The sequence below is a fragment of the Stenella coeruleoalba genome (assembly GCF_951394435.1).
Source record: "Stenella coeruleoalba genome assembly, chromosome: 3".
Taxonomy (NCBI): domain Eukaryota; kingdom Metazoa; phylum Chordata; class Mammalia; order Artiodactyla; family Delphinidae; genus Stenella; species Stenella coeruleoalba.
Genome location: NC_137148.1, coordinates 173863379 through 173888772, shown reverse-complemented (window position 1 = coordinate 173888772; position 25394 = coordinate 173863379). Strand labels below are relative to the sequence as shown.

General features: G+C 62.9%; 2 protein-coding genes across 7 annotated transcripts in view; one reads left to right on the top strand and one right to left on the bottom strand.

Moving 5' to 3' along the window:
• Positions 1 to 11952, top strand: part of HCN2 (hyperpolarization activated cyclic nucleotide gated potassium and sodium channel 2) — a gene marked incomplete at its 5' end in the record, with an annotated part of 20731 nt that extends 8779 nt beyond the window's left edge. Inside the window, 7 exons of the mRNA XM_079916117.1 lie at positions 937 to 1360; positions 2439 to 2600; positions 3616 to 3834; positions 5235 to 5381; positions 8905 to 9145; positions 9335 to 9499; positions 10858 to 11952. Coding sequence (XP_079772243.1) covers positions 937 to 1360; positions 2439 to 2600; positions 3616 to 3834; positions 5235 to 5381; positions 8905 to 9145; positions 9335 to 9499; positions 10858 to 11573 — 2074 coding nt within the window. The 3' untranslated portion in view covers positions 11574 to 11952. The remainder of the gene's footprint in view (positions 1 to 936; positions 1361 to 2438; positions 2601 to 3615; positions 3835 to 5234; positions 5382 to 8904; positions 9146 to 9334; positions 9500 to 10857) is intronic.
• POLRMT (RNA polymerase mitochondrial) lies at positions 5828 to 25394 on the bottom strand. 6 transcript variants are annotated; one of them, XM_079916113.1, is made up of 22 exons: positions 25284 to 25394; positions 24685 to 24783; positions 21921 to 22555; positions 19570 to 19700; positions 19277 to 19469; positions 17915 to 18067; positions 17547 to 17711; positions 17301 to 17456; positions 16850 to 17074; positions 15841 to 16647; positions 15380 to 15502; positions 14977 to 15099; positions 14532 to 14711; positions 14210 to 14296; positions 14013 to 14126; positions 13869 to 13921; positions 13672 to 13770; positions 12860 to 12932; positions 12618 to 12709; positions 12470 to 12531; positions 12294 to 12382; positions 5828 to 5981 (listed from the first exon to the last, which is right to left on the bottom strand). In XM_079916113.1, exons 1-21 carry the CDS (start codon positions 25369 to 25371, stop codon positions 12333 to 12335), a joined length of 3708 nt encoding a protein of 1235 aa, XP_079772239.1. In that variant the 5' UTR covers positions 25372 to 25394; the 3' UTR covers positions 5828 to 5981; positions 12294 to 12332. The 6 variants fall into 6 exon arrangements, 4 of the variants coding, with proteins under 4 accessions (XP_079772239.1, XP_079772240.1, XP_079772241.1 ...); XM_079916114.1 differs by having other exon boundaries at positions 17915 to 18064; XM_079916115.1 differs by lacking the exon at positions 14013 to 14126.

Here is a 25394-nt window from a genome sequence, read left to right as displayed (position 1 = left end):
ATGCTGGACTCAGGACACTGTGCCTGGCCGTTAATATTCCTCAGATGGACGGGCCTTTTTCTGGGAGCACAGAATTCCCGGGTGGAGTTTTGGAATGGACCTCCAGGACTTGTATCGGTCCTGGGCATGTTTGGCCAGTCATCCCTTTTTCAGGTGTACTTATCACATGAAACATCCGAGCCGTGGCCAAGTCCCGTCCCTCAGGCTCTTCTGCCACCTGGCCCTGCGCTCTGCCGGGCAGGCCTTGGCTTCTCCCTTTTTCCCAGACGGCCTGGCACCCTGGCCTCTGTCCGGTCCCCAGCCCCCCCGGCTGCTACCTGAAATGGATGGACAGCCAGTGCCCCCTGTTCAGCCTTCCGGTGCCCCACTGGGAAGTCTGGCCAGGGTGGGGGTCCTGCACCTGGATGTCAAACTGTGGGTGTCCGGTGCCCACCCGGCACCTGCAGCCCCCGGCCGCCCAGCCACTCAACCCTCCTGGCTGCAGTTCCCACCCCCCACCCCCCCGCCCCTCCAGCTCCTCCGCTTGTCTGTCTTCCCCTCCTGGCTCGGCCCTAGTGCTTTTTGGACGGCAGCCTTGTGCCAGGCACGTTGGGCCTTCTTGGTCCTGGGAAACATTTAGTCAATTTTTGAGCGGCCTCTTGGACTCTTCCAGGTCTCCGGCTTCTTCAAGGAGAGAAGGTCAGGCTGGGCCAGAGAGAGGGACCTGGGCTGGGGGAGCCCAGCAGTGCTGTCTGGGGCTTGGGAGGGCTTCCTGGAGGCGGGGTCCACAGTAGCCGAGGCCAAAGTCTCAGCTTTGCCGGAGGAGGCGAGCGCTGGGCTGGTCTTCAAAGGCGCATGCGCGTGTGGTGGGGCAGGCAGGCTCCGCGGAGGGCCCCGCGCAGGGCCCCGCGCAAAGGTGGAGGTGTGACCGCGTGACCGGCTGCACCTCGCCCCCAGGTTCTACTGGGACTTCACCATGCTGCTCTTCATGGTGGGAAACCTCATCATCATCCCCGTGGGCATCACCTTCTTCAAGGACGAGACCACGGCCCCGTGGATTGTGTTCAACGTGGTCTCGGACACATTCTTCCTCATGGACCTGGTGCTGAACTTCCGCACGGGCATCGTGATCGAGGACAACACGGAGATCATCCTGGACCCCGAGAAGATCAAGAAGAAGTACCTGCGCACGTGGTTCGTGGTAGACTTCGTGTCCTCCATCCCCGTGGACTACATCTTCCTCATCGTAGAGAAGGGCATCGACTCCGAGGTCTACAAGACGGCGCGCGCCCTGCGCATCGTGCGCTTCACCAAGATCCTCAGCCTGCTGCGCCTGCTCCGCCTGTCGCGCCTCATCCGCTACATCCACCAATGGGAGGAGGTGAGCACGGCTGCACGTTGGCGCAGGGGCGGGGTCGTGGGAGTGGGCAGGGTCGTGATGAGCGAGGAGGAGTGGTGATGCGGATGCGGGCGTGGGGTCTGTGGGGTCGTGATGGGCTGGAGCGGGGCTAGGATGTAGGGGCGCGGGGTTGTGATGAGCGAGGGGGTGGTGATGGGTGAGGATGCCGTGATGGGACCCGGCCATTGGCTGCAGGAGGGGGGCAAGGAGGCACCAGGAACAAAAAGGCGGGGCCATGATGGGAGACTCTGGGCGGGGCTACCGGGGTCCAGGGACATGGTCACAGTGAGAGGACAGGTGGGGATACAGGCAAACGAGCGGGGTCATTGGGTGGGGCACTGGGCGGAGTTACAGGGACTGCAGTGAGGGGCCTAGGAACCTTAGGGGTGGAACCTGGGCCTCGGGGCGGGGGCGGGGGGCACGGGGCGCGGTCACAGGAGCTTGTACCCGGTGGAGGGTCGGGGGGTCACAGGGAGCGCAGCATGGACGCTTAACGCATCCGCACCGCTCTCCTTCCTTCTACCCTGTAAGAGGCATACTCCACAGCCCCGGTGGCAACGGGGAAACTGAGGCTCCGAGAAGCGAAATCACGCCCCTCTCCCCCAAGTTCAGACCCGCCTCTGGACTGAGTGTGACCTGATTCCTGAAGCCCGCGGCCACCACGCGGGCTCAGAGTCGCCGCCACTGTCCAGGACAGCAGCTAGGCTCCGAGGCGGGGAGTGGGTGGGGACAAGGCTGCGGAAAGAGGCCGTGGTCCTGGGAGAGGGCAGTGGGCAGGCGACCAGGCAGAGAGATTTGGGCGCCCGGGGCGGCAGGCCGAGCAGGGGGCCATGTGCTCTAGTCTAGGGTGCTGCATTACCTTGAAAGGCAACGGGTCTCACAGGAGCGGGGGCCCCACCGGCCGCGTGGGGGGCGTGGTGAGGTGGGGCGGCTCCCAAGGGGAGTGGGCCCTGCGGAGGGCTTCGTCCTCCCACTGCCCGGGTCGCAAGAGGCCGTGGGCGGAGGCCTCTCCCTCTCACACCGTCTGCGGGACTCTCACGGACGCCGCCCCACCCGCCAGATCTTCCACATGACCTATGACCTGGCCAGCGCGGTCATGCGCATCTGCAACCTCATCAGCATGATGCTGCTCCTGTGCCACTGGGACGGCTGCCTGCAGTTCCTAGTGCCGATGCTGCAGGACTTCCCGCGCAACTGCTGGGTCTCCATCAACGGCATGGTGGTGAGCCCCGAGCCCCCCACCCCACATCCGCTCCCGGAGCGCACGGCGCCTGAAACACTCCTCTGGGGGTGAGCGCCCCTGTGGGCTGCTATCCGACTTCGAGCCTTGCCTTGCAGACCCCGGGACCATGGAGATCTTTGACCGTTTGAGGGCTATAGGACAGTTTCTGCCCCCCAGGGATCGCATCATCTGCTTACTGTGCTTTGCGATGCATTCCACTTTTTAATTTGCATACATGTATTTAAAAGACAGTTTTATATCATAGCCCTCAAATGGAAAAGTGGTATCATGGGCCGTGAGAGATAAAAATTGGAGACTCACAAGCACCTATTACTTCCTGGCTGAGACGCTGAGTGTTAAAAGCTTTCCTCCTGCACGTGGGGCACAGGGCAGGTGGGCATTGACGGGCGGGAGCAGCGGAGGGAAAACCCGTGGGTGCCCAGCCGGCGCCTGGCACAGCTGCCTGGCTGAGGCAGCTCACTGTCTGGCCGGACACCCAGGCATGTGGTCCTGTTTCCTGAACGGGGCCCGCTGCCCCCTCCCCTAGCCGGGTCAGCTGAGGACTGGGAAGGGCTCCTGGTCCTGCCTGATGCCTCCCCCCTCTCCGCCCCTCTGATCAGATGCCAGTGTCCCCAACTCACTGTCTCCGGGGTCCCTGGAACTTTCCCATTCTCTTGGCCTCACAGACACTCTCATCAGAGGCTGAAAAGTGGTGGGGGCTCCTGAGCCCCCAAGGCTAGACTCTGGCCCCTCCGAGCCTCAGTTTCCCAGGACTGAAGTGGGGAGGCGGCTTCAGACCCGCACCTGCTGCTGAGTGGCTGTGACGTGTGCGCACAGCCATGTCAGCTGCCTGAGTCTCAGTGTCCCTTGGTTACCTCTGGAAGACACGGAGCTCACCACCTGGATGCCTGGGGGAGGACGGGCAGGCGGGGCCCTGGGGGGGGGGTGTGCGTCAAGGGGCTCCCTGGGGGCCACGAGCGCCCACCCACCCGCCCCCCCACCCGTGGCCTTGCAGAACCACTCGTGGAGTGAGCTCTACTCCTTCGCGCTCTTCAAGGCCATGAGCCACATGCTGTGCATCGGGTACGGGCGGCAGGCACCGGAGAGCATGACGGACATCTGGCTGACGATGCTGAGCATGATCGTGGGTGCCACCTGCTACGCCATGTTCATCGGCCACGCCACTGCCCTCATTCAGTCGCTGGACTCCTCGCGGCGCCAGTACCAGGAGAAGGTGAGAGGGGGCGGCACCCCACATCCCCCCAGCTCTGTGGAGGAAGGAAGTCTGGAGCCTGGAGGGGGACAGGGCAGGAGGGGTTGAGGGAGACACAGGCCAAGGGAGGGGACGGGAGCCAGAGGGGTCCGAACAGGACAGGGCCAGTCCAAGGGGCATCAGGGGGCTCCAGGCGGGGGGGAAGGTCTCTGGGCCGTCTCGGGAGGGGCTGGGGTCCTAGGGTCGCTCAAGGACACGGGGGAAGCCTCTGGGGGAGCAAGGATGTCCTGGCACTTGGCCTTGGTGGGGGAGCCTCCGTGGAGCCAATCCAAGGGCTGTGGGCCGGGAAGGGCCGAGAGAGGGCGGGTGCGACCCCACAGGCCAGCCCTTTCTGGAGGTCAGCCTCAGTCTCCCCTCCCTAAGGCCAAGGGGGGCCTGGTCCCTGGGACATCGCCCCATTGGCCCTGCACTGCTATCCGGTGGCTGGCCCTGGCCAGGCAGCTGCAAGCCCCCAAGCAGTGCCCAGCAGTCGGGTCGGCTGGGTCAGCTGGGCCTGGTGCCAGGCACCCCGGCTGTCCGGAAGCCACCAGCCTCCTACCCAAACATGAACTGGTGCCGCCACCCGCCTGCCGTCACGGGTTCCGCTGAGCTCAGGGCAGCTGTGGCCAGGCGGGGCTGGGCTGATTTCTAGAAAGATCATTGGGGAGGGGAGCCAGGGCCACCAAAGGGTCTGGGACCTCTGGGGCGGGGGCCAGTACAGCCCCCTCTAAGGGCTGGGGGTGGGGTGCTGGTGGCGGGAAAGGGTTGCCAGATGAAATTCAGGACGGGACTTCCCAGTGGTCCAGGGGTTAAGACTCCACACTGCCACTGTAGGGGACACGGGTTCCACCCCTGGTAGGGGAAGTTCTGCATGCCGTGTGGTATGGCCAAAAAAAAGGAAATTCAGGACATAGCAATAATTTTTTTTTTTAATTCATTCATTCATTTCTGGCTGCGTTGGGTCTTCGCTGCTACACGTGGGCTTTCTCTAGTTGCGGTGCGTGGGCTTCTCATTGCAGTGGCTTCTCTTGCTGTGCAGCGCGGGCTCAGTAGTTGTGGCGCACGGGCTCTAGAGCACAGGCTCAGTAGTTGTGGCGCACAGGCTTAGCTGCCCCAGGCTTAGCTGCTCCACGGCACGTGGGATCTTCCAGGACCAGGGCTCGAACCCGTGTCCCCTGCACTGGCAGGCGGATTCTTGACCACTGCACCACCAGGGAAGTCCCCTGCCCAGGATATCCTTATCTGGGGCATTTTGGTCGTTTATCTGAAGTTCAGATCGCCCTGGGCATCTCGTATTGTGTTACTGTTAAGTCGAGGCCCACTCGGGGCGGGGGCTCGGGAGCGGCGGCCGCTGACCCGGGCCCCCCCCTGCCCTGTTACAGTACAAGCAGGTGGAGCAGTACATGTCCTTCCACAAGCTGCCTGCTGACTTCCGCCAGAAGATCCATGACTACTACGAGCACCGCTACCAGGGCAAGATGTTCGACGAGGACAGCATCCTGGGCGAGCTCAATGGGCCCCTGCGGGAGGTGAGGTGGGGGTCCGCGTGCGGAGGAGGGTCCTGGGGGAGCCCCACGGGCCCCTGCAGGAGGTGAGGGGCGGGGTGCCCACTCCAGAGGCTCCAGGGAGGGTCCTTCCTGCCCCTCCCAGCTCCTGTTGTGGCCCATGGTTCTCGGTGTCCTTGGCTTGTGGACACGTCACCCTGGCCTCTTCCTTCATCTTCACGTGGCCTGTTCCTGTGTCTCTGTGTCCCCTCCTCTGTAAGGACACCAGCCACTGGGTTCAGCACGACCTCATCTTAACCAATCACACCTGCAAAGACCCTGTTTCCACATCTGGCCCCGTTCACACGTACCAGGGCTCAGGACTTCAGCGTATGACGGTGGTGGGCGGACAGTTCAACCCGTGACCCTCAGCAAGCAGTTACTGGGCGCCAGCCGTGTGCCCTGCCCTGTTTCCAGGGAGGTGGTGCCAGAGGGGAAGCTCTGGGAGGGACGGAGTGGGGAGGGGCTTGGGGCGACTCACAGAGGCAAGTGTGAGCCTGCGTGGCCCTGAGGAGGGACAGGAACGGGCGCTAGGATTTCTCCCGAGGGTGGAGGTGCCTCCCAGCAGGCAAGCACTGTGGCTACCTGCAATGAAAATATTCGCTGGGTAATTATTTTCATTCATTCACTCATTTACAGACAAACACGTCACAGACCACAACATGCATGAAATGCCGTGTCGAGTGTATTCAGAGTGGTGCCACCACTGCCGCCTAATCCCGCGGCCTGGCCTCCCTGGCTGCTCAGGACACCCGGCCCTCACTCCCCATTCCCCTCCCGCCAGCCCCTGGCGACCTGTGTTTGATCATTACTTAGGTGTTTACATAAAGTCAAATTTACAAAACCAGATATATTCAGAAAATGCCCGTCTTCTGTCCTGTCCCTCTGCCCGGTTTCCTCCTGCTCTCTCCGTCCATTTTCTGCCTTTTTAACAAAACAAAGGCGGGCAGGCCTCCGGGGTGTCCGTGCCTGGCGCTCCCTCTCTGGGTCCTGTTATGCTTTGTGGGAGGAGCTCGCGGCACAGGGCAGAGGCGAGGGTGGGGTCGGGGCCCTGCCGGTCTGTCCAGATTCCCCTCCGAGGGCGCCACGAGGGAGACGGTCCCAAAACGCCCAGGTGAGAGGTGCACCCCTCAGGTGCGATTCTCTTATTTTCCTGCCATCAGGGGCTTATTTGCATTTCTTTCTGTAAACTGTTTATAACTTTTGCTTGTTTTCCTACAGAACTTTTGGTCTTTTTGTTGTTTTTATTATTTTTTGAAAATTGGGAGCGATTTATTTATTTATTTATTCATTTATTTATTTATGGCTGCGTTGGGTCTTCGATGCTGCATGCGGACTTTCTCTAGTTGCGGCGAGCGGGGGCTACTCTTCGTTGCGGTGCGCGGGCTTCTCCTTGCAGTGGCTTCTCTTGTTGCAGAGCATGGGCTCTAGGCACGCGGGCTTCAGTAGTTGTGGCTCTCGGGTTTAGCTGCTCCGTGGCCTGTGGGATCTTGCCGGACCAGGGCTCGAACCCGTGTCCCCTGCATTGGCAGGCGGACTCTTAACGACTGCACCACCAGGGAGGTCCCTGGCCATTTTATCTTTAAAACTTGCTTACTGTGGTTTTATTCCCCCACGTGTGGAATTTTTATGCCCTGTACGTCAGGTGCTGCATGTATGCTTGCTGTACACAGTAAGTGTTCAATGTGTGCTTGTGTAACAGAGCAAGTGTTACAGTGTTCAGTGTTTGCCTTCTGTACGCAGCAGGTGCTCAACACCTGACTGCTGTACACAGTAGGTCAATATCTACTCTCTGCAGACATCAGGCACACAATACATGCTCGCTGTATACAGCAGGTGCCCAATACCTGCTTGCTGTACACACCCAGGCTTTAGAGGAACTTGCCCACGTTTTCTTCTCATACTTGTAGGGTTTCATTATTGGCATGTAGACCCCCTATGCCTTTGGAATTTATCGTGGAATCTGGCGTGAGGAAGGGATCCAGTCTTATCTGCTGTGTGGGGCTGAACCATCTGGCTCTGCCCCGAGACTTGGTGGGCGAGGGGCACCTTAGGCTGAAGTTCCCTCCTGCTTGGGTCTATTTCTGGACTTTTCATCTGTCCCATCGGCCTGTCTGCTCTGTGCGCGCCAAACCCACTCTGCATCGCAGAGGTTTGCGATGTGCTTCGGTGTCTTAGAGGGTGAGTTCCCCCTCCCTGCTTGTCTTTGTCACGGGCTTCCTGCTACTTCTGCTCATTTGTTCTAAATGCACTTGACTAGCCCAGGTTATCGAGAAGTGAGCCGGGCGGCATTTCCACAGGGCTCTGTGTCCTGTATCCCTGCCCGGGGAGAACGGGTGTCTTCCGTCTCGAAGATGGTGAGCAGCGCTCTCTAAGGACACAATGTGTTCAAGGCTCTTCTGTGCCTCTGGGAGGGTTTTCAACGTTTCCTCATATAGATTTGGCCATGTCTTGGTAAACTCGTGCCATGGCATCTCACTTAGCTCTTTATGTGGGTGGAAATGGGGTCTTCTCATCCATTACGTCTTCTTCGAAGTGCCTTTCGTTTGCCTGTACAAAAGCTGTGGATTTTTTTTTAAATTATTTTTGGCTGTGTTGGGTCTTTGTTGCTGCACGCGGACTTTCTCTAGTTGAGGCAAGCGGGGTCTACTCTGTGCAGTGCGCAGGCTTCTCATTGCAGTGGCTTCTCTTGTTGCGGAGCATGGGCTCTAGGGCGCGCAGGCTTCAGTAGTTGTGGCATGCGGGCTCAGTAGTCGTGGCTCGCGGGCTCTAGCGCACAGGCTCAGTAGTTGTGGCGCACGGGCTTAGCTGCTCCGCGGCATGTGGGATCCTCCCGGACCGGGGCACGAACCCGTGTCCCCTGCATTGGCAAGCGGACTCTTAACCACTGCGCCATCAGGGAAGCCCGATTTTCTTTGTAAGGTAAGCAAAGTGCCCCGTCATTAGGGCACACCCGATGGATGCTCCGTCAGGTGAAATCCCCCCATGACCCCCACCCAGATCAAATACGGAGCATTTCCATCCCGCAGAGGCTTCTTTGCCAAGGATAACCGTCATCCTGACTTCTACCCCCGTGGATTCGTTTTAAGGCTCTTGGTTTTCATGTTGGTTTTTTTAACCACTTGCTATTTTGACAAATTTCCCTTGTTACAGTTTTCCGTTGACTCTTCCGGGTTTTTCAGGCAATCCCATTAATACAGATAGTAAAGAGATAGTTTTACTTTTTCCTTTCCAATTCTTACGTCTCTGAATGCTCTTCGTGTCTAACTGCATCGGCCAGTATTGCCAACACAGAGTTCAACAGTAGAGGATCTTGGGAATCTTTTCTTGATCCTGTCTTTGGTGGCAAAACCTCCAGTGTTTGCCTATTAAGATGCTGGCTTTCAGGCTAACGTGTTAAATCCCTTTCACAAACCGAAGGTCTGAGAGGTGCAACAGTCCCAAAGGTAGGGTGCGATGGAGGATCGGGTGTGCGCCCTGCCGTCACCCCCGCCTCCCACCCCTACAGGAGATCGTCAACTTCAACTGCCGGAAGCTGGTGGCCTCGATGCCACTGTTTGCCAACGCCGACCCCAACTTCGTCACGGCCATGCTGACCAAGCTCAAGTTCGAGGTCTTCCAGCCGGGTGACTACATCATCCGTGAGGGCACCGTTGGCAAGAAGATGTACTTCATCCAGCATGGGGTGGTCAGTGTGCTCACCAAGGGCAACAAGGAGATGAAGCTGTCCGACGGCTCCTACTTCGGGGGTGAGTGTCTGTGGGCGGGGGTGCTGGCGGCGGACGGAGGTCAGGGTGGGGAACCCGAGCAGCAGGAAGGCCCTGGGGCGGTGGGGGGCGGGGCTGGACTGCTCTGCTGGCTGGGAGGGCCCTGGGGACAGCTGGCTTGGGCCGCTGGGTGTGGCCCAGCAGTGAGGACGCTGCCCCGGCTGCACGCAGAGATCTGCCTGCTGACGCGGGGCCGGCGCACGGCGAGCGTGCGGGCTGACACCTACTGCCGCCTCTACTCGCTGAGCGTGGACAACTTCAACGAGGTGCTGGAGGAGTACCCCATGATGCGGCGGGCCTTCGAGACGGTCGCCATTGACCGCCTGGACCGCATCGGTGAGTGGGCCCAGCGGTCAGCCTCAGTGGCTGTCGGGGGGCCGCCTGAGGAGTGGGGTGGCATGGCCCAGCTGACCCTCAGGGCCCCTTCTGACCCCCGGACCAGATTCCTTGACCCACTTTCTCCCTTGGCCAGACACGGCCCCGGTTTCCCAAGGATGGGGAAATGGGTGTTTCTGCTCCCTAGGCAAATGTTTTGAGCACCTGCTGTGTGCTGGGAGGTGTAGATGTGGCCCATGAGGCTGACGGGGTGGCTGCCCTCAGGCTTGTCACAGAGGAGGGGATGTCCTTGTGACTCCAAGTGGAGACCCAGATGGGTAGGCGTTGCCGGTAGAAAGACAGAGGCATGTTCTGGGAGTGGAGACAGCATGTGCCAAGGCCCTGAGGTGGGAAAGAGGCCTGGAGTCCAGGGACTCAGGGAAGCTGGGAGGGAGGCGGGCACCAGGCACATGAGGCCACAGGGCTGTAGAGGAAGGCGCTTGGGCTGTAGGTCAGAAGCATTGGGGAGCCATGGATGATCCCAGGCAGGGGAGGACCTGATCAGGACCTGTGCACTTTATGAGGGTGGGCATATGGAGGAATCTGGTGGCCTGGCCTGTGTGTGGGGGGGGGGTGGCTTTGGGTAAAGGGAGAGGTGGCCGGGCAGGGGGAACCTTAGAAATGGCTAAGGACTTGCTGAAGACTAGAGCAGGATTCAGAGAGGTAGAGGCCCTTGGTGCTATGTGCGGGAATAAAGACAGCGAATGGCTGCAGAAGCAAAATGGGGTGCGGTAGGGAAGAGTTGTTAAGACTTCCCAGTACGCAGAAAGCACTCAACGTGTTTATGTTATAAGAGGCGCTTCAATTTTTGCTCTGTACAGTATTTGCTCGATGTGTTTGCTATATACAGTAAGCACTCAACCCATGCTTGCTACGTACACGGCAGGCATTCAGCATGCCAGCCGTGCACAGGCAGGAGTCTGCGTGGGCTGCTGTGCACAGTAAGTGTCTGATACCTGCGTGGTGTACACAGCAGGTGCACGATACATGCTTGCTGTATACAGGAAGTGCTCCCTGCATGCCAGCAGGATTCGGGTGTCTCATACTTGCTTTGTGTGTGAAGCAGGTGCTTGACGTGTTTGTTTGCTACACACAAAGGTGCTTGATTCATGCTTGCTGTATACGGTAGGTGTACTAGTTCAGCTTCCTATACACAGCAGACACTTGGCATGTTTGCTGTGTGCAGGAGGGGCTCCGTTCGTGCTGGCTGTTCAGGGCAGGCACTCAGATGCAGGCCTACTGCACGCAGAAGGCGCTCCACACGTGTGTGCAGCGCACGGCAGCAGGCAACTCTGACGCGCCCCCCTCCCCTAAACCAGGCAAGAAGAACTCGATCCTGCTGCACAAGGTGCAGCACGACCTCAACTCGGGCGTGTTCAACAACCAGGAGAACGCCATCATCCAGGAGATCGTCAAGTACGACCGCGAGATGGTGCAGCAGGCCGAGCTGGGCCAGCGCGTCGGCCTCTTCCCGCCACCGCCGCCGCCGCCACCGCAGGGCGCCTCGGCCATTGCCACGCTGCAGCAGGCCGTGGCCATGAGCTTCTGCCCGCAGGTGGCGCACCCGCTCGTCGGGCCCCTGGCGCTCGGTTCGCCGCGCCTCGTGCACCGCTTGCCCCCCGGGCCCGCGCCCACGGCCGCCTCGCCCGGGCCCGGGCCTGCTGCCAGCCCCCCGGGCGCGCCCTCCAGCCCCCGGGCACCGCGGACCTCGCCCTATGGCGGCGTGCCTGGCTCACCTGCTGCGCCCTGCGCCGGGCCCGCGCTGCCCGCGCGCCGCCTGAGCCGCGCCTCGCGCCCGCTGTCCGCCTCGCAGCCCTCGCTGCCCCACGGCGCACCCGGCCCTGGCCCCGGCCCCGGAGCCTCGGTGCGCCCGGCCAGCAGCTCCACGCCGCGCCTGGGGCCTGCGCCTGCCGCCCGGGCTGCAGGGCCCAGCCCGGACCGCAGGGACTCGGCCTCGCCCTCACCCTCACCTGGCGCCACCGGCGGACCCGACCCGCTGGACTCCGCGCGCTCACGTCTCTCGTCCAACTTGTGACCCTTGCGCGCCGCCCTGTGGCCCAGCCAGGCCGGGGCGGGGCTGTCACTCAGACCAAAGCCATGCCATTGCGCAGCCCGGGCCGCCCGCCCCAGAAGCCATAGAGGAGACGTAGGTAGTCGTAGTCGGACGGGCGACCCGGGCCGGCGGGACACCCCCGCCAAGCCACCCATCGCCCTGAGCCCACCCACATTGCCCCTGCCCCCGGCGGCCCCGCGCACGCGCGGGCGAGGGGGCTCCCTTCACCTCGGTGCCTCAGTTCCCCCAACTGTGAAGCGGGGACAGGCCGGCCGGGGCCAAGGGGAAGAGGGCCGTGGAGCCCCGCCCGCGCCCGCCCTCGCCCTCCAATGAGGATCTGTTTTTAAGTGCAATACTTAGCCCGCCGGCTTCCCGCTGCCCCCATCGCGCTCACGCAATAACCAGCCTGGTCCCTGTCCACGTGCGTCCGCGGTGACCGCCCCGGAGTGGGCACATACCACTCCCTCCAGCACCCCAGCGTAGGGGCGAGGCTGGGGGGGTCCCTGCCGTCATGGTGAATGTACTGACGAGCCGAGGCAGCAGCGCCCACTGCGCCCCCCACGCCCCACTAAGCCCCACGCCCCCATTCCGCGCAATAAACGACAGCATTGGCGCCCAGCCTGCCGCGTATGATCGCTCTGCCTGGACCCAGCGCGCAGCCCGCCCCTCCCCGAGGCAAGCAGCCCCCACGTGGTGACAGACCTTTATTCACACTAAGGTACAGGGAGGCAGCACGGGCCGTCAGCTGAAGAAGTACGTGGAGTGCTTCACCTGCTCCAGGTTGAATGTCCCTGCGGAGCAGAGCAGAAGGCTGGGGGCGGGCCCTGGGGAAGGCCCCGCCCCAGCCCGGTGAGGGGCCGTCCAGCCCTGGGCCTCACCTGTCTTGGGCACAGACAGCAGCGTGTCCATCAGCCTGGAGACCCAGATGCTCTTGGAGGTCCTGAGGGCAAAGGCCGGGTGGGGGTAAGGCTGGGGCGGCCTGGGGAGGGAGCGGCCTCTGCGGTGCTGGGCTGGGGGGGGCCTCACCTGGGGTCGGAGCAGAACCGCTCAATCAGGAACCTGGACAGGTTGTGGAGAATGGGCTGGCTGTGCAGACGGACGAACTGCTCGCGACAGACCTGCGATGGGGGGGGGGGAGGTGGGGGGGGGCGTCAGCAGCCAGGAGCCAGGCCCAAGGGGCAGGGGGACCGGGCTTCCCAGGTCAGGAGGGGATGAGGTCAGGGGCGCGAGAGCCGGGGGTGTCCGCCCTAGTGGGGGTGGGCCTGCACCTGGTTCATGACCGCAACGTCAGCGGCGTGGGTCCAGAAGCAGTCGTGCACCGAGACGAAGGTCAGGCCCTTCCTGCGGCAGCAGTGAGGGGCCCCCGTGGAGAGGCCACGCCTTGAGGTCCCCTCCCTCACAATCCACACCCCACCGCTGCCCAGCACTGGCCCAGCTCTCACCTCAAGCCCCTCCCCACCGCTCAGCCGGGGGGCCCACTGTCCAGTGACGCCCACTCTCCTCTCGCCCCTCACCCCCGCACACTCCAGCAGCTGTCTGTGCGCCACACGTGCCCCTCAGCAGGCAAGTGACAAGTTCTCCTCTTAGGAAGAAGCCTCTTTGCCACCCTACCCCCAGCTGCCACCCAACTGATTCTCAGCTTCCCGTAGGGGATGGCTGAGGCTGGGCCCCCTTCCACCACAGGGCTCCATCCCAGGGGTCCCCGAGCCACCCCAGGGGGGCACAGGAAGAACACAGAACTCCCACAGCAGTCTGGCTCAGTGCGGCCACACACACCCCCCCCCACAGGAGCAGCCGTTTCTAACAGAACCGTGAGAAACTAGACACCCTCTGCCTGCCCCGGCAGGTGCACACACGTCAAGAGCAGGCCACGCAGCAGGCTGGGCCCGCGGACCCTCCGACGGCCAGCTGCACACTTGGAGTCCCTCCCCTGCCCAGTCAGCCACATCCCAACCCCTCCCTGCCTCGAGGCCTGTCGCCTCTGGGGCACCAGGTCCCCCAGACCCCCACAGCTTCGGTCCTCGCCTGACCCCATCCCCAGCGGGCGGCACCCACCGCGGCGTCCCCAGCCCTGGTGCACCTGTAGCAGTGCAGGGCCGTGAGCATCATGTGCGAGGAGTCCAGTGAGTGGATGAAGTTGGGCGGGAAGCCGTTCTTCTGCTTCAGCGTGTTGGGCTTCCTGGGGGCGGGGTGCAAGGTGGGGGACTCTGGAGCCTCAGCCCGGCCCGGCCCAACCCCAGTGGCCTCCTGGCCCCGCCCCCCACCCTGTGCACTCACTGGCTGGTGTCCACGCTGCTGCTGAAGGTGAGGCTCTGGAGCCCGCCTTTGATCTGCAGGGTAGGGGCGGTAGGGGCAGGGGCGTTGAGTCCTGCCTGGCGCGGCAGCGGCGGGGGGCGGGGGGGACGGGGGGGCTGCACATACCATGACCTTGGAGTCACGGTGGTAGGGCTGGATGATGGGGATGCCCAGGGGCGTGACCCACTCCACGGCCGAGCCCGTGTGGGAGATGAGCCGGGCGCTCTCGGTCAGCCAGCGCTGCAGGGACGGACACCGGGCTCAGGGGGGCCGGGTCTGGGGAGCCACGGCCGACGGGGGGCAAGGGGAGGATGAGGCCTCACCTGGATGGACCGGGTGCCCGAGAACATCTCCTGCAGGCTGTTGAACACCTGGCGCACGAGGTAGTGAGAAGCCTCCCACACGAAGTCCTGGGGAGAGGGTGAGGGGAGGGCGTGGGCGGGGCCCAGGTTCCCTCTACAACGCCTGATGGCCCTGGGCCAGTGACCTCGCGCACTCTTGAGGGGGTGGGCTCGCTCTCATGGGCCCCGCTGGAGGACCCCACGGTGGGCAGAGACAAGACCCTGTGTCAGGACCGCCTGCTGCCCAGCGGCCACCTGCTACAGGACAGTGGCCGGCAGGATCTGGAGTCTCGGCCCCGCGCACCTGGGGGAAGTCGTGGATCTCCCGGAGGCGCTTCTCGATCTGCAGGCGGCCCCCGTAGCGGGTGACCCCGTACACTACAGTCATCACCGTCTGCTTGACCACCTTGCGGCTGATGAAACCCTCCAGCACCTGGGCCACCTGCACACCCTGTTCGGCGTCCTGCCTGCGGAACACCTCCACCTGTTGGAGCAGGGGTCAGTGGGCGGGGCATCAGTGGGCGGGGCCCTGCCCACCCAGAAGCCTCCCACCCCGAGGCTCCTTCTCTTCCCCTGGACCTCACCATTGCCCCCTCTGACACGTCCCCCAGGAACCCTGCCTGACTGCCGGGTCACCTGACAGTTGGCGGCCGTGGCAGTGGGGTCGACAGCACCCAGATGTTCGACAGACAGACAGACCCGGGTGGGGCTGGGGGATAAGAGCAAGCGGGGGCGGGGTGGGTGCGCACCTGTGCAGCCACCTCACTGTACACGTCCTGCGGCAGGTCCGAGGGCAACAGGTTGACGGAGGCGGCCCCCACGCTGTCCCGGCCCAGGGCGGCGTAGTGCTGCAGGCCGTTACAGGAGCCGTCCTGGGCGAGGGGGGAAGAGTGAGGCGCAGGGAGCGAGGGGCGGGGCACGGTGAGCTCCAGGCTTCCCCAGCTCCGCTCACGGCGAGCTCCCTGGACCTCCCACAAAGCGGAACCGAGGCGCAGAAGGGGGGCGGCGTGCCTGCACAAGCCGCTCGCCGTGGGAGCACCAGCCTGTGCAGTGGGATGGCCAGGCGCCAGACACCCGGGCCACCCCGCGGCGCCTCAGCCCGGGCAGGGGCCCGCAGGGCAGGGTGCTCCACGCCAGAGTCCCCTGGCTCACCTGGTGAACTGGGAAGTGGGAGACGTAGGCGGCGGGGTCGGGGGCGCGCACCGCCCGGGCGACCTCCATGCAGCAGGCCAGGGCTTGCCAGGGCTCATCCGCCTCCATCCACCACTTGCGGCCCTGCAGGAAGCAGCGGGCTGGGTGAGGCCAGCCCCGGCGGGGTCAGAGCCAGCCTGGGGGCACCTCCCGGGCGGGTCCAGGTGTCGTGGGGACAGGTGTGGACAGAGAACAGGAGTGACAGACCAGGGAGGGGCCAGCCTGGAGGGAGGCCTATTGCGGCATGGGAGGCTGCTGATGGCCCAGGACAGAGGGAAAGACAAGCAGAGGGGTGCCTGGGAAGAAGTAGGGGGCGGGGGGTGCCTGCATGGGTCTGAGGTGGGTGCCGCGGCGGCCAGGAGAGCCAGACGGTCAGGGGTCAAGGGTCAGGGCCCAGCTGCTGTCCTCCCCACGCCACCCACCGTCATGGGCCGGTCCGCCGAGTCCAGGATGTCCTCCATCAGCTCGTCCGCATAGTCCCGGCGTGCCTGCAGCGACTCGCGCTTCTTGAGCCCCGTGAGGTTGACCAGATGGATCTTGAGCCAGTTGAGGCCGTGCGGGCCGAGCGGGCGGCCCTGGGCGAACTCCAGCAGTGCGCGGGCCAGGTCGCTGCCCAGGTGGTTGAAATGCGGTGAGCAGGGATAGGTCCGGCCGCGGAAGTCCATGTTGTGCGGCAGCCAGAAGACACGGTGTCGCAGGTGCCGGGCCAGCGACAGGCGGTACAGCGCATCGGCGCGCAGGCTCTGCATCTCCCGTGCCACCTTGAGGCGCCGGGCCAGCTCCCGCCGCATCTCAGCCTTTTCAGCAGGCGAGACCTCGGGCAGCAAGCAGCGGTTGGGAGCCCGACGGCCCTCGGGTGGCCGGGGGGCCTCGGAGGGCGGGGCGGGCACACCCAGGCGAGGGCAGCCCTTGTCAGCGAAGAGCTGCAGCACCAGGTCCAGCACGCGCCCGTTGACCCGCCAGGCACAGTTGCCCAGCTGGGTGAGGGCATCCAGGGCACCGTGCAGCTCGGCAGGCGGGCAGCGCTCCAGCAGGAGCTGGTGCTGCTGGCTGCCCTCCACTGAGCGCATCATCTTGGTGGGGCTCAGCAGAAAGGCGCCCGAGTGGGGCGACGTCCAGGGCAGCGGTGGGCACAGCATGGGCACGTCCGTCGACTCAAAGGTCAGTGTGCGCTCTGCCGCCGTCTCCAGCAGCTGCGTGAAGGCGGGGTGAGGCTTCAGGATGCCGATCTGGGGGCGGGGCAGGCAGAGAAGGTCAGGGGGCTGCCCCAAAGGCCGTGGAGGAGGGCCCCGGGGTCCCCTCAGACGCCCTGACCCTGAGACCAGGTCTGGGGCCACAGCACAATTCTGGCAGGATCCCACCGTGGCCCAGGGGCCCTGCACCACCCAGAGCCCACGGCCTCCTCGCACGCCCGTCCCCACAGTGGCCCACCTGGCGGAAGCTGCGGAAGGAGTACACATGGTAGAGCACAGGGATGAGCGTGCCGGGGCTCCGGGGCGCTGCCAGGCTGCTGGGCATCTGCGCGGCCCGCACCAGCACCTCCGCCAGCTGCTTGCCCAGCTGCACCACCACTGACATGGGCCAGGGCTGCTCGTGGGGGGCCTCAGGCACCCCCAGTGCCTCCCAATGCTGCCGTGGCAGGCACGGTTCCGCCACCTGCGAGCGGGAGGGTGGCTCAGGGGGAGGAGAGTCTGGGTGCAGAGCTGGAGACCCCCACCCACCCCCAGGGAGGGGTGAGCTGACTGCTATCCCAGGGTTAGGTGAGGAAAATGAGGTGGAGTCTGGGGGCAAATCCAGCCGCCTCAGGAAAGGGGAGAGGAGAGAGGGGAGGGGACCTCCGCTCAACGCCTGGGTTTCCCCACCCGGGCTCCCTGGGCCTCACCTGGGTGTCGGAGGCCAGCAGGTGCAGGTACTTGGAGTAGCGCTGCTCCAGTTCCTGCACCTCGTTTCTGAGCTGCTTCCTCTTGAAGACACGCAGACCCAGCTCGTGTGCCAAGAAGAGAAGTGACTCTCCCTGCGCGGGCAGCGCCTGGAGGGTCTGGAGGGCAGCGAGCGCCATGAGCCCCGCGCTCCGTGTGGAACCCACAGGCACACCCGCAGCAGCCCCTCCCCCCGGCCCCGCGCGCACCTGCAGCAGCATCCTCACAACCTCCTTCTCACTGAGCAGGCACAGGTACGGGAAGAGTGAGAGGCGGCCTTCTCGAGCAGCGTGGGCCTCGCTCTCCTTGGTCTCTTGCAGCTCCCGGTACAGCGCCGTCCTCCATCGGGTGCGCAGGCCTGCCAGGGTCTTCCGCTGGGGGGAGGGGGTACACAAGGAGTCATCACCGTGCCCACCCAACCCTGCAGCCCGCGAGGCCCCAGCCCTATGCCTGGCAGTGCCTGGCTCAGTGGGGGGGTGGGGGGGGTGGTTGCCGTGCAGCCGGCCTCCCCCACGCGACCCTGCCCAGGCAGGGGACGCCCAGCTCAGTCGGAGCGGACCACCCCCCAGCCCCTTACCGCATGCAGGACCTCCTTGGTCAGCAGTGGAACCTTCTCCACGGACTCCACGGTGATGGTGGTGGCCATCTCCACGCGAAGCTGCTGTTGGAAGAGGCCCTGCAGCTCCTTCAGGGACAAGTGCAGCCTCGGGTAGGACACAGCGGGATCCTGCTGGTGGCAACAGGCTGGTGGTGAGGTGCCGGTGCCTGACCTCTCGACCTGAGTCCCCCAGGGTTCCATCCACACCCGAGGTCAAGAAGAGCAGCTGTCCACCGTACACATGCCAGGACCCCGCCCGCCCCCCCGGCAGAATCTCAGTCATTTCCCCAAGTCTTCTGAAAACCATCCATCCTTAACGCTGCGGGGGGAGCAGGGCCCAGGACAGTAAGACAACGATGCTGGTGTAACAGCATCTGCTGGCCTTGCCAGGCGGGCAGGGTGCCCAGGAAGCCAGTGCGAGTCCCCGGGTGCTGCCGTTTTCTCTGTAAACTCGCCACTGTGTGAGCGTGTGACCCTTCCCAAAATAGACAAATTAAAAATAGCGAAACCCAACACACACACTGAGAATCCAAAACATACATCTGCACAAAGACCTGTCCACAGCCACAGCAACGCGGTTCACGATGCTTAAAAGCTAGAAACGACCAAAGTGTCCGTATAGATAAACACAATGTGGTCCCTCCACACACGGGAACATCACTCAACCCTGAGAAGGGGTGAAAGCCCTGACACTCGCTACAGCGTGGACGGACCCTGAGAACACGATGCTCAGTGAGAGAAGCCAGACACAGAAGGACATACGGTGTGTGATTCCACTGATGGGAAACGTCCAGAACAGGCCGATCCACAGAGAGTTAGTGGTTAGTGGTTGTCAGGGGTTGGCGGGGGGAATGGGCACTGACTGCTGATGGGGACGGGCTTCCTTTTGGGATAATGGAATGTTCTGGAATTACATAGAGATCAATATAGTAAAAAAAAAAAAAATACTGAATTACACTTTAAAAGGTGAACTGTAGAATAGGAGAACTATGTCCCAGTAAAAATAAAAAACCCAGTGCCTCAAGATGTCATGCCCTACTCCACCCTGGGAGGTAGGTGTGGCCTTGCCCGCTGCCTGCCGCCTGCGGAGGTAGCTGTCCAGTCTTAGAGAGGGCACACAGGCCCTGCGACACCCCGACACTCGGCCCACAGCTGCATCGCCACGTGGAAACCGAGGACGGTGCGGCATGGGCCCCCCACAGCAGCCTCCCTCCCGCCAGCATGGGGGTGGGTGGGGCCGACCCCGCCAGGAGAGACGGGAAGGGGCCAAGGCACCCGGAGACGACAACCCCCCCCCGCCCCCCGCCCCCGGCAGGTGCCAGGCCACAGGCCCCAGCTCACCTTGGCGTATATCTCCCGGAGCAGCGGCGAGGTGTTGACCTGGGGCGGGGGCACGGGCGGCCGCGGGGGGGTGAAGGCGGGCTTGGCCTTGCGCACGGCCCGCAGGAGCTCAGCCCGCTCCTCGGCGCTCAGCGGCACAGCCGTGAAGAGCCCCTGCAGCTGTAGCCCGTCCTGCGCCATCTGCTTCAGGCACCTGCAGGGCACACACACCCGGCTCACAGCGCCAGTGCCCGGGGAGCCCCAGGGATCCCAGCCCCCAGCTCAGCCAGGCCACCCTACACCGATCCACCCACCTTCGGATGGTACCAGCATCCTGGTCCAGGCGCCCCATGCACTGCAGGGCAGCCGCGTAGGACTGCAGGTCCGGGGCGAGGCCGGCGTCTTTCAGCATGAAGAACACGTACGTCAGCTCTTTGAAGGAGCCCTGGGGGAACCAAGCGGGGTGAGGGCCTGCGGGGGGGCCGGGTGTGGACAGAAGGGAGGCCCCAGCTCGGCCCACAGTGCTCCCTGCTGCCCGCCCACTCCTCTACCCAGTTTCCCGGCGACCGGGCCTCCCTCCACACAGGCCTCGCCGCTAACTTCCCCTGTGGTTTCTCCTCCAGCCCACTGGTGGCTCAGGAGAGGTGGCACAGACCCTTCCAGAGAGAGGCATTCCCAGCACCCCGCCATGTGTCCTGCACCCTGTCTGACAGGTGCTGCCACCCCAGACCACGTGCCAGCAACTGGGTCCTAGGTGCCTGCCTGCACGGCCCGGGGTGGGGGGCAGGAAGGGGGGGCTGCTCAGTCCGGTGGTCACCAACCACAGCGGCCACTTAGCTTAGTTTAAATTAAACACTCGCTTCAGCAGCGACAGGACGCTGGAGCAGGTGAGGAACACTGGCAAAGTCACAGAAAGGCCTACCGGACGCTGCTGGTCCAGATTCAGCCCATCTATCCTACCTCTAAACGCTCACAGTAGGAGGACTTCCCTGGTGGCGCAGTGGTTAAGGATCCTCCTGCCAACGCAGGGGACATGGGTTCGAGCCCTGGTCCGGGAGGATCCCACGTGCCGCGGAGCAACTAAGCCTGTGCGCCACAACTACTGAGCCTGCGCTCTAGATCCCGCGAGCCACAACTAAGACCTGATGCAGCCCAATAAATAAATAAAAAGTGGAAACAACTTTTATTAAAAAAAAAGAAAAAAAACTCACAGTAACGTCACCACCACCATGAAAACGTGCATTCGAACCTTCACAGTGTTAAGCACACGCATACATGAGGCTGGAGCCCTGGATCACAGCCCTCACTCCTCCCAAGATGGGAAGCCCAAGGCTCAGAGGGAAGGGGGGTGTGGCCACAGGGAGCACGTGGCAGAACGGGACTAAACTCAGGTCTGGGTGGCAGCCGGGCCTGCCCGACATAGGCTGGCTGCCTAGGGCCCCCCAAACTCACATCCACCTGGAACCTCAGAAAAGGGCCTTATTTGGAAGCCGGGTCCCTGCAGGTGCAGGGTGCAGTTAGGATGAGGTCAGTTAGATGAGGTCAGGTGCAGTTAGGATGAGGTCACACTGGAGGAGGCCGTGTGAGCACTGAGGCAGAGATCAGAGGGACGCGGTCACAGCCCAAGGGACATCGCAGACCCAGGAGCTGGCAGAGGCACGAAGCGCCCTCCCCTGGAGCCTCCAGAGGGAGTGGGGCCCTGCCACGCCCTGACCTCGGACGTCTGGCCGCTGGGACTAAAAGAAAACAAACTTCTGCTACTTTAAGCCTCCCAGTTTGTTCATTTGTTCGGCAGCCCCAGGAAGCTCATCTAATCAGAAATATGCTGCTGTAACAGGACGCTTTGTGGGGGGGACGGCAGAGGCCAGACACCTGGGAAGGCAGACTAACTCCTGGAACTGAGTGCCCTCCTGCAAAGACAATGCAGGCAAGAAGCCCCCCGTGACTGTCGCTGTGGAGGCCTTGGGAGCCTCCCAGCGCTATCAGGCAGCTCTGGGCCGCGTTCTGTGCGTGAGTCAGCACAGCGAAGTCCCTGCCGCCAACCTGCCTTAGTGAGTTGCACCTGTGTCTCCACACAACTGTTTCCCTTGATTGCCCGGCACTAACGCTTTCCCTGCTGCTCCTCAAATGAGGTCGCAGACCCACGGGAGGGAGGGCGTTGGGGAAGTTTTCACAGCAAGGGCGCTTAAGCAACACTCCTAAGCAGCCACAGGTCAGAGGAGGAGTCGCAGGTGAAAACAGAAGACGTGGGAGAGGGAAGCAGCTAAAGTTGTTCCCAGAGGGAAATTCACAGCTGTGAATGTCTGCATTAAAAAGAAGGAGCCCACCTAGGAACCTCGAGACGAGAACAAGCCAGATGGAAAGCACTGAGGTCGCAGCCCCAGGGAGGGTCTGCAGCGCCCCTCGCACTAGAGCCGTGGTCAAGTAACCAGAAGGAAATGCTCTGAACCAGAGCACAGCTTCTTCCTGACCTTTTGGTCATTTTCACACTTTGCTTTGAAGGCCACGTGTGACTCATAATCGACAAGCCTAAAGAATTATTAAAACAATAAAAGACAAAGGCCTGAGCCCTGGAGCTAAAAGACAAGGGTTCGAATCTAAGTGCCCTCAAGTTGGCTTCTGCCTCCGACCCTGGGGCACTCGCTCCCTGGGCCCAGTCACTCACCTGGCGAGCCCAGCCGAGCATGACCATGTTGTACATGGAGAGCGTGAGCAGCCGCTGCTGCTGGGACTTGCTGTGGTGGGTGACCAGCACGTGGTGGGCCAGGGGCAGGTGGCCCGTGAGCAGGCAGCACTCAAAGAAGGACAGGAGCCTCTGCTGCTGGCCCTCCAGCCGCGACTCGGGGCCTCTGTCCGCCGGAGCCGCCGCCGCCTCGCTGCTCAGCCTGTGTGGGGCCTCCTGCAGCAGCTGTGCCAGCTGCTCCTCCCACGGGCTCCGGGGCGCCCCCTGCTCCCAGTGCTGCAGCTGGCTCGCCAGCTTCCTGCTCAGCAGCCGGGGCTCCAGGCGCAGCTGCTTTTGCCAGGCCCCCTTCTCCACACGCTTCTGCAGCTTCCCCTCCAGCCGCTGCTTGCGCTTCTCCATCAGCTGCTGATCGCTGTCCAGTTTCTGCGCCCAGCGGCTGCTGAGTGTGGCGGCGGCGCCCTTGGCCCCGGCCCCCTTGGCCCCGGCCGGGGCCTGCCTGGGTGGCTGGGCGCCGCCAGCCTCCGGGGCTCGAGCCACGGCCACCCTCTTGGCCACCCTCTTCACCGTCACCTCTGCCATGCCCTCGGCCTGCAGCTGCCGCACCCGCGCCTTGAGCACTGTGGGGCAGAGGGCGAGACGTCAGGGGACCCCGCTGCCCAGGAGGCGACAGACCTCAGCCCCGTGTGTCTGCTGACCACCGACAACGTCCCTAGACTTACCTCGTTGGCCACGCACGCCCCGCCCACCCAACCAGCACCCATCCACCCGAGCCACTCAAACCCAACGTCCCGAACAGGCTCCCGGTGTTGCCCACAACCTGCCTCTCTGCGTCTTCCCCCACCCCCGCCAAGCTCTGTCCTTCCCAGCCTGAACAAAAGTCACAGGTCGTCTGTGACTCTCCCCCTCTACATGCAGCCCGTGAGCGCCTCCTCAGGGCTCTGCCTTCAAAATCCACCCGGGTGCCGGCGCCTCCCTGCCCCTCCCACCCCCACTCCATCCGTAATGGCCTCAGGCCTTTGCACGTGCCATTACCCCCACACCCCACCACCCCACACACAGACAATTCACAGCCCGCCGCCGCCCTGTGCCACTTCAAGGACAGTCAGCTCTCAGGACCTGGGGCAGTTCTGTTCTACAGAGTTTCAGGCCACTGAGCTGGTGAACAGGGAACCACCACTCCCAGGCAAACACGGGGCTCCTGAGAGCCCGTGGTCATATTTCCACCAACAGGTCCACACATAACACTGTTTTGTGAGTTCTCATCTGAGATATCTTATTTCCTATGTATTGCTAATTCACTAACATTGAACTCACAGCCAACACTCCTACATCTCACCCCTCAACAAAGCTTGTCGAACATGCAGATTTTCTACAAAAGGCACGTCACAGCCCCGTTGAGCTGAGGAAACTAGACAGCACCCCAGCACCAGGTCTGGGGCCATTTTAAACTGCAGAAACACCAACGAACAGCACAAAATGCAAAAACGTGGCACCAGATACACCCTGAAAAGGATGCCTGTTGACAGGGCTTCGCCCGGTTCCACCTCAGCTGGGAAGGTGTGCATCGGCTTTGGGGTTACAAGTTCAGCTGGTAGGAGACTTTGCAAACACAGAATCCGCGAACGTGAGGACCAAGGGTATCCACCTCCTGCCTGCACCTGTCTCACTACAACATCGGCCCCAGAGAGAGCTGGCCCAGAGCAGAAACACAGGCGCAGCCCTAGCCTCCGTGTCCGGAGACTCAGCAGACCCTTTCTGCACGTGTGGGACAGTGGCCGGCGGCAAAGCGTCGGGCAGGACACGAGGCAGAAGCAGGATGTGGGCACAGGTTTCCCTTGGAGGCGGCCGCATCCAAGCCACCTGGGGGCTGACCCAGGACAGGCAGGTGCAAAGCTCCTGATGCCAGAAGCCGAGGAGGTAGGCAAAGGCCTGGAGGTCTACGGCCCTCAGTGGGGGTCTGGAGATTATTCTGTGAGAGAGGAAACGGTTGGATGGTTCAAGGCTGGGGAGTGAGGTGAAGTGATTCAGATTTCCAGACCCTGGGCTTAGCTTTAAAATAATGAGATGGGTGAGAAACGAAAGAAGGTTGCTCTTGAAGCCCATGGGACCTGTGGCTTCAGATCTGCGTGTTTGGGGTTTTCTGAAATTAGGTGTTGTTTTTCAAAGCCTCCCCCACCCCACTCCTGGCTGCTGGACACACACTGGACAAGGGACAGGAGGGGAAGCAGGAGGCACTGGACGTCTGGGAGGGAGAGGACAGTGAGGCGGCGAGAAGGACAGATGCCCCCCCACTTGCTACAGAGGCCGCCAGGACCTGGCTGTCCATCCCAGGTGACAAGGACCACGAGTAGACCCCATCGTGCGCCCAAGCCCAGGAAGCTGAGCCAGGACCACTGAGCTTGGTCATGTCACAGCTCAAAGCCCAGCTCTGCACGTGCAGCGGTGGGTGGCCTTGAGCCAGTCTCTCCAGCCACAGATCTGGGCCTCGACTGTCTCATCTGGAAAGGGGGAGCCCCTGCTGGGACGAGGGAACTACAAGAGCTCGCTGTGTACAGCACTCGCTTCACCGTGGGAGCCCTCGGACCACCAGAGAGCGGGACCCCATGAGTCACCCCACCTTACAGACTGACATCCCTTCTCACCGGGGTCCCTGTGGGGAACCAGGGAGGCGGCTCCCAGCAGCGCTGCCGACGGGGGGACAGCGAGGAAGGGGCTTCAGGCCCCAAACCTCGGGGGTCAGGCTCACCCTCCAGCAGCTCGGCATGGCCCCAGTCCTTCCGGCGGTCCTGCTCACAAGGGCTGGCAGTCGAGCTCCTCTTACGGCCCCAGACGCCACCAAGAGCCCCTGCAGGAGAGACCAGGGAGGCTGAAGGAGGCGGGCATCAGGGGTGGGGGAGGGAGGGCCCTGACAGGGGCAAAGGAACCCTAAAGGCAGTGGGAACTGTCAGTGGTCACCGGTCTCACACTGGAAAGAAACTAACAGGACAAAAGTGAAGGGGACACCACGGGCAAAGGAAAAAAGAAAAGTGGGGCGTGGGGTACAGGATAAAAGGTTCGTCGAACTAAGGCACAGACAATTCAAAGGTTAAAAACCCTAAACCGTAAATAGTGGGTCATGGGGCTCCAAAAGAAATCAAGGGTCGAAGATCAAAGTGCCCCGCCGACCCCTGTCCGGAGAGTGGGCCAAGGGCGCGTGAAAGCGGGGTCGAGTCACTGGGTTCCCCAGAACTCCCAAGATCAAAGGGCAAGTGTCGGAGGAAGCTGGATCCCGAGGGTCGAGAAGCCAGAGGTCACGGCCGCGGGTGGGGGGGGCAGGGCAGCGGTTCCGGGACTCCCCTTCATTACCTTCCTCGGCCAGGAGGCCGGGGGTTCCCGCCGGCCACAGGGCCCTCCCGAACCCCGCCGCGCCGCGGCCCCAGCGTACAGCTGACATGCCGCCAGCACGCGGAACCACCG